This window comes from Capsicum annuum, chromosome 10, assembly GCF_002878395.1.
Source record: "Capsicum annuum cultivar UCD-10X-F1 chromosome 10, UCD10Xv1.1, whole genome shotgun sequence".
NCBI lineage: Eukaryota > Viridiplantae > Streptophyta > Magnoliopsida > Solanales > Solanaceae > Capsicum > Capsicum annuum.
Window position 1 is genome coordinate 179142310 of NC_061120.1, and position 8355 is coordinate 179150664.

Below are 8355 nucleotides of genomic sequence, written 5' to 3' on the forward strand. Positions count from 1 at the left end.
GATTTTTCCCCCAATTGAAACCCTAACCCTAACTCCTCTTCTTCTATATATATATATATATATATATATATATATATATATATATATATATTTTGAGAGAGAGATATAAGAGAAATGAGAGAAAATGAATGACAATTCTCAGCTCAAAGGGAGTATATATAGAGGGTTACAATAATGGAAAATAACCAAAATACCTTTAAAAATCAATTAATGTCAAATCTGTCCTTCAGTGATCTATCTGATAGGCTGAAGTAAATTAGCCATAACTTTTTACTCCGATGTCCAAATTGAATGAAACCAAATTTATTGGAAAGACGACTCTCAGGGCTTTCCGTTGATATATAGCAGCTCACACAGTTCATTATGTACAAGGAGTTATGATCGTTTAAAGTTGGAGAAAAAATACGTCTGGCCTCAGTACTTTTTCCTGCACGTTTTACTGTTCATCACTATTGACCGTTCGATTGGAATGTTCGTAACTCATCACTCGGGTGTCCATTTTGGATGATTCGCATATCGTTGAAAAGATTATTTGATGCTCTTTGCAACGGTGGGTCTAACTCTAGGAAATTCCACACGAAAAATTATAAATCTTTCTAGAAGATAGGACCCAATACGTTTACGCACAAAATTTCGACGAAAAATTTTTTGGGGTATTACAGCCAGAAATTACGAATATCGAGAAACCTGTACATGAAATCTCGCCAGAATCAACCCGATCATCGGAATCAACCCAAACAGGCCGATTTTGTCTAGTTTAGTTGTTGGTTCGGATTTTCGGCAAAGATGGGTGGTATCCCGGTGGATTTTTGATCGAAAAACAGAGATGACAGTGATAATGGTGTTTCCCGATAAATTTTTAATCGAAAAATAGGGAACAGGGGCGGCGGTGACTGATTTACTTGTATTCTTGGCGATTTCTGGTGAGAAACTCGTCGAAAAATTCAACAACAATAAATTTCCCCTTTTTCGTTCAACCCTCGACTCTCCTCCCTCTCAAAACTCTCTGTTTTTCTCTCAATTTTCTCTGTTTCTGATCTCTATCTCTCCTCCGCCATTTTTCTCTCTTCTCCCACCTCTCCTTCGATTTTCCCCTTTTGAGTGTGTATGTGAATATTCACGGTGTGTGTATGTGAATAGTCATGATGTGTGTGTGAGCGTGGGTGTATCAGTGTGTGTATAGTGTGTGAGAGGCCTCTGTGTGTATCGATTGTAGGTATGTATTAATCGTGAGGTAAGGTTATTGTATGTATGCGCCTGTGTGTGTAGAGGGTGTATGTAGTCCTCAGGTGAATGTGAGTATCTCGTTCTTTTGTGAGTTTGTTATGAAGGTGGGGATCACGTGGACAGGGTAGGGGTAGGGGTAGGGGTAGGGATAGGATACGTGGTAGGGGTAGGGGTGGGGTAAAAAGTTGTTAGAATAAAGTGAGATGGTCAAATTTAATTGGGTAGGGGTTAATTTGTTGAAAATTTTGTAATTTTTGTTTGGGTAAGGTGTCAAAAGTGGTTATCAATTTGTTATTTTCTTGTGGAACTTATCTCATGATTGAGGGTGTGTGGTAAGATGGGGTAAATGGTAAAATTTGACTTTTGAAAGGGACAAAATTACGTGTGAACAAAAGGAAGATCGATTAAACTAGTAATCATGACATATGGATTGAAAGACTCATTTTATGATTTCATTTTTTTTAATTTTAAATAAAAAAGATTTGATTTGGTCAATTGTACTTTTATTAATCAAATCATCTAGAAGTGTGAGAAACACCTTTGAACATTCAAGTCCGATTCTTTTGGTTCAGTCCAAAACGACAAAATAATTTTGCTCAAACCTGAAGGCTGAATACTAATACGGGTAAAATTTATTCATAGCGAATATTTGTATTCAGTTAATGAATATTTACTAGAGAGTTGCCTATAGCTTTTCTCTTTTTAAGTAAACAGTAATTCATACTCAAGGGCGGAAACAAATTAAAGGAGTGTATTTATTGAAAAATTATATTATATTATATAAATAAGAAAAAAATATTTTTTTTAATGCATAAATTATTGAATTTCTTTGATATACTAAACAAAAATTAAATTTCCTTATTTAAAATCTTGGCTTCCCCACTATCCGACAACTGCCTATAACAGTGTACTTAAGTAAATTCCCTACTCCGTCCCCATTACTTTATTATTTTAATATGTGTCAAATAATATTTGTTCAGTTCAAAAAATTAATAAATAATTTATTATTTGTGTTCATTTTATTTTATTATTAAATATTATTTTTTATGTAATATATTTTTTAAATTATTAAATTATTATATTTAAAAATGATATAATAAAATTACTCTTATTATCTATTATCTCTTAAAATAAATATTTACTAAATTAATTATAAATAAATAAAGATGAACGGAGAGCATACCTAAAAACTGCTGAGTATATATTATAATGACATCTCTTTTCTTTAGAGTATGTGAAATCAGAATTTTTATCAAATCATGTTTATAAAATAAATTTCTAATGATGTTTTCTTAGTTTCGTACTCCATGAAACAAATGAATATATTGCGTGTGATCAAGGTTGGGGCATGGCACATGTAAGCTAGTTGTGTACGCCCCCGTGGAGTCAACCCCTTCAAACTTTTTATTCAAGTCTAGCCGCAATTGACTCAATTACCCAACTCCTCCATATGGACCAAGTCTACTCCATTTCCAGTTCACAATTTTAACATTGTCATTGATTACGGAGTTAGAAATTTATACAAAATATTTAGAAATATCAAAACGTAAGACAAAGAAACTTTGAAATCCCCTTGATACTTTATTAGAATTTCTTCTCGTGTATTGGTGATTTAACAACTTATATAAAGGAGAAAAAAATAGTTTCACCCTAATTGTAGTGTGGATAGAAGCTCATTATTTACCATTTCTTAACCTATTAATTTTTACTCAAATATTATATTTGTGTTAAGAAGAGTTTATTGATTATATAAGAAAAAAGATTTGAATATGCCATCAAATTATTGAAAATAATTCAGCTATGCTATTCATTATAGGTTTGGCTCATCTATGTCATCATCTTTAAAAGTTTGGCTGATCTATGTCACTACCGTTACAGAAAAGTTCATTTGCGTCATTATTTTGCAATGTGATTTTACAGAACTATTTTCGCGACATGACATCTTATTAGAAGTTCATGTTACCAAATCCAAATCAACAAATACTATTTAAAATAAAAAAATCATAATATTTAAAATAAAAAATCATACTCATTAAAATAATATTCGACACAACTAATTTTGATTTTCACTTTCAATGAGTCCAATTTTTATTTAAATGGTGTGGATCAAATTTTTTTAATGAATTCGATTTTTATTTTTTGATTTTAAGAGATATCAGTTGATTTGGATGTGGTGATGTGGACCTCTAATAAGAGATCGTGTGGCAAAAATTATTTTGCGAAAATCACCGTTATAAAATAATAGCACGAATAAATCTTTTTATAACAACAGTGACATAAATGTGTCGAATTTTCAAAGACATCATAACAAAGGTATACCTGATTCATTCCTAATAGTTCAATAGTATAGTTAAATCTTTTCCCATTATAAACATACTTTACTAAATACAAGTACTAGCACTTGAACTCATATTATTCTAATACTACTATATAGAACCCGAAAAGTTGAAATCCCGATGATCCGGCCACTGCTTATTTGCGCAGTATAAATTTCCAGGAAATGAAATTCAAACTAATTAACCTCTTTGTCCAAGCTACCTCCGTCCATTATCATCCCTTATATTAAATCAAAACTCTTCTACAACCTATAACAAGTCAAGCTACCCTTCCAAGACAAATGCGAGTCTTCTTTTCCACCTAAATCCTTGTTTTTTCCTTTCAAACCTTACAAGATAGCCTTTTTTTCTTCAGCAATGGCAACCAATATTTCTCAAAAGCTTCATTTTGTATTAATTCCATTACTAGCACAAGGCCACATGATTCCCATGATAGACATGGCTAGGCTATTAGCCCAGCATGGTGTGAAGGTTAGTTTAGTAACTACACCACACAACGCATCAAGATTCGCAACAATTATCAATCGGGCAAGAGACATCGGGCTAGATATTGAACTCATTCAAATTCCATTTCCTAGTGAAGAAGTTGGTTTACCAATTGGTTGTGAAAATCTTGATAGTGTCCCTTCACGTGATCTTATAAGAAACTTTTATACAGCACTTAATATGTTACAAAAACCACTTGAGAATTTTTTGCAAGAGCAAATTATCCCTCCAAGTTGCATAATTTCAGATAAGTGTGTATCGTGGACTTCGCAAACTGCAAAAATATTCCATGTTCCGAGGCTCGTGTTCCACGGGATGTGTTGTTTTTCTTTGTTAAGTTCGCATAGTTTGAAGCTTCATAGGCCTTATTTGAACGTCAAATCGGATACAGAACGTTTTGTTGTGCCAGGACTGCCACTAAGGGTTGAAATAGCGAAAAATCAACTTCCAGGGGCCTTCGTTCAATTACCAGACTTGGATGATATTCGGGGTCAGATGCAAGAAGCTGAATCAAGTTCTTATGGAGTGGTGGTTAATAGTTTTGCTGAATTGGAGCATGGGTGTGCTGAGGAATATGAAAAAGCTATTAACAAGAAGGTATGGTGCATTGGACCAGTTTCACTTTGCAATAAGAATGTTATGGATATGTACCAAAGAGGGAACAAACCTTCAATTGATGACAAACAATGTTTAAAATGGCTCGATACAATGCAAAATAAGTCCGTTCTTTATTGTTGTCTCGGTAGCCAATGTAGGCTAATCGCGTCACAAATGATAGAAATTGGACTAGGTTTAGAAGCATCAAAACGGCCATTTATTTGGGTAATAAAGACAGCAGATCAGAATTTTGTCGAGCTGGAGAAATGGTTGATGGACACAAAGTACGAAGAGAGAACCCAAGGGAGGGCACTTGTGATTAAAGGTTGGGGCCCTCAAGTTCTCATATTGTCACATCCCGCAATTAAAGGGTTTCTGACACATTGTGGTTGGAACTCGACAATTGAGGGGGTGAGTTGTGGTGTGCCTATGATAACATGGCCAATGTTTGCCGAACAATTCTTCAATGAGAAGCTAATTGTTGAAGTTTTGAGGATTGGAGTTGAAGTTGGAGTTAAATTTCCAGTTAGATGGGGAGAAGAAGAGAAAGTTGGAGTAGTCGTTTGCAAAGAACAAGTTGCAAATGCTATAGAGGAACTAATGGATGGAGGGGAAGAAGGGGAAATGAGAAGAATTAAAGCTAAAGAACTTGGAATGGTAGCAAGAATGACCATGGAAGAAAATGGAACTTCTCAACTCAACATTTTGAACCTCATCCAAGATATCTTAAAGCAATCGTTAAGTGCACAACTAGCTTAACCTTTTAAGTTAAATGTGTTGAGAGTATAATTTTTTTAACATAGATTAGCTTGGGCGGCTCAAGCATATTGGTGGCCTAAAGCAAAAGTTAAATGAGAAGCTTTAAACTTAATAAAAAAAATATTATATATTTTTATTTGAAACCTATTTGTCTAGCTTTTTGAGATGAAAGGTTGTTAATAATTTGTTTATAATTGATTTATTCTAATAATTCTTTTTTCAATTGATAATATCGTCAACTCACTTAATCTTTCTTGAGACATTATTGATCTTATATAAGATTTTATCATTTTGAAAAACATCTTTCTGCAGAGGCGACTGTTACTAGAATGACCGAATTCATATTTCCTAGTTGATATATTATATTCTAACAAATATTTTAGTATAAATAACATAAATTCCAACCCTATTAAATATAATTATCTTCTCTCTTATCTTCTTAATTAATTTGTTCTTTCTCCCAATTAATATGCATAATTCAGTCGTTATATTCATAAGACTCTATGTATATAAAAATCTAATTAGGACGTTTTGATAGGAAATTAGTTAATCTTCGTTCTATTTAGCACACAGTTAAGGCAACAACATTAATGATGAATTACTGTTTTCCTTAATTTGTGTAACAACTATACTATTTCAATTTTTGAAAGCAACAATATATTAAAAAAAAAAAAATCAATCAAATAATATAAATCACAAATAATGTAATCACTGATTTATGATCTCTTTAAAGAAAATTGAATTTATTTTATTCAAGAAGATAAATATTGCAATTCTTTTGAGAAACTCTGGTGAATGAAAATTCGAAATAAAATATGTTTAGTACAAAAGTGAAGGGATTGTTATCGCAGAATCAGTAACGTATTTGAGGTTGATTTCAACAACTGTTATTGAATTAGACATTGACGAAGCTCGAAAATCAATTGATTTACGCTATAGTATCGACGGTAATGAATCATCTATTCGTATCCGGAATGATAATAGTGTTAATTTTTATATCGACTTGAATCATATTCGTATTAGGTAGTGAATAATCTAGTCATATCTGGAATGATAATTGATATGTATATATTCTAAATTTTTCTAACAAGTTGTATTCGTAACATACATATGTATTAAGCTGCTTAACGATTTTATGGCATACTTTAAATTTTTGGATATATTAATCATATTACATTTTTCTTTTTAAGTTATGTACTCCGATGTTACAATGAGGATCGTAAATGAACGTTGGAAGCATCTATTTAAAAGAAAACTGATATTTTTATCATTCGGGGGCGAAAAACTGTCATCAACAAAATTGATGTTACAATCAAGCGAAACACTATCATCAAGAATAAATTGATGTGGACGATGCGGACAAGCCGGTCTCAATAAGCGTTCTTGTAACTTTTTTTCAGAGGAGCTATCAATGACTCTACATATAATTTTTATTCACTCGTTTATCATTTAGTAATTATTTGTATTTTTCTGAACCGTTTTAGTTGTTTTTTGCTGCAAACAGTTGAATATCATTTTTTTCAGTTTACCATTTTATTATTTTTGGTATTTTAGCTATTATTTCAAAGTGTAAATCGCTAATGTTCTATTACATTATTCTTTAATTAACTAGTGTCTTTAACCGCAAATCTATGTAAACTAAAGTGTTTTATTTTCCAGTTTCTTTTTCAAGTAGGCATGTATGTGCATGTGTTACACATACATGTAACAATATACACTTACTATGCATTACTTCAATGTATATGTTGACAAATAGTTTGGATATTCAGTCTTATACATAACTTCAATGAATATGAAGTCCTATACTTATTTATATGAAAGTTTATGTGTTAGTCTTATCTGATTCAACCTACAAGATAATCTTATGAAATTTTTATATAACTATTATATATCTTAAGTTTATTAGTACAGTAGTGTTAGGTATAATTTCAATCTTCATGTATGTGAATACATAAACATTGTCATTCTATGTATATGACTACACATTAGTTGTAAGTCTATGTTCATGACTACATATATATACATAGTAATTCTATGTATATGACTATTTATACACAATAATTCTATGTATATGATGACATCTACATTGTAATTCTATGTATATGACAAGAAATATATTGAAATTATGACTGTTCATGTGTATAGTTGATAACCATAAATAATTATGATAATTAAAGAGTAGGTATATGATATTTTAACTTCAATGTATAAATATATACATAAAATATATAAATTTTTTGTCTTTGCATATGCTATATGTATGTTGCAATGTACTTAAACATACTGATTCAGGTTCTTCAAGAAGTTGGATTTGCTATTGTCATTATTTTGAAACATAATTATGGTGGTGTGATTTTATATTTTTGTGATAAATTCATGCTTTCATGTCATTGAATAGTTAAAATATGAAAATGCATAAGCTAATCTAATAGCTTGAATTAGATTAATAACTTGCAAATAGAATATCCATAATCAATTATATATATAATTACATAAACATTTTGTATATAGAGTTATTATTTCTATAAGACTAACATATACTAATTTTTATAACACATATACGTACGTTATAACAAAAAGTAATAGGCACAAGACACAATATCATGCAGGAAAACAGTTTAACTAATAATCCAAAAACATAAGTTAATATGTTCAAATAACTTTGTACATACAAAACACCTAAATTAGTTTAATGATCCAAAATCCTAACAAATTCACAGAAAGAAAAAAAAATGCACCATAAGCATCTTTAAGACTATTCAATGCTAACTATTTTTGTTTCATCAGTGATGGGGACAAATTTTGTCCTTGATCTTGGAGGATCGTCATTATCACTAACATGACATTTCTTCACTTTTTGTAAACCGTAATTTCGAAGTAGTGACATATATCTCATACGATGGTATTCTGCTTCAAAATCAACTAAAGGCACAACAATTCCTTCTCTTAG

General features: G+C 31.1%; 1 protein-coding gene across 1 annotated transcript; it reads left to right on the forward strand.

The window, feature by feature from the left end:
• The first annotated feature begins 3627 nt into the window (after window positions 1–3627).
• LOC107844933 (UDP-glycosyltransferase 73D1-like) lies at window positions 3628–5543 on the forward strand. The gene has a single exon (XM_016689255.2). The coding sequence runs from the start codon at window positions 3921–3923 to the stop codon at window positions 5403–5405; it is 1485 nt and encodes a 494-aa protein (XP_016544741.2). The 5' UTR covers window positions 3628–3920; the 3' UTR covers window positions 5406–5543.
• Window positions 5544–8355: the final 2812 nt, after the last annotated feature.

Bases quoted from the DNA above. Each gene is read 5' to 3' on its own strand.
- LOC107844933 (XM_016689255.2), top strand. From the start codon at position 3,921: ATGGCAACCAATATTTCTCAAAAGCTTCATTTTGTATTAATTCCATTA.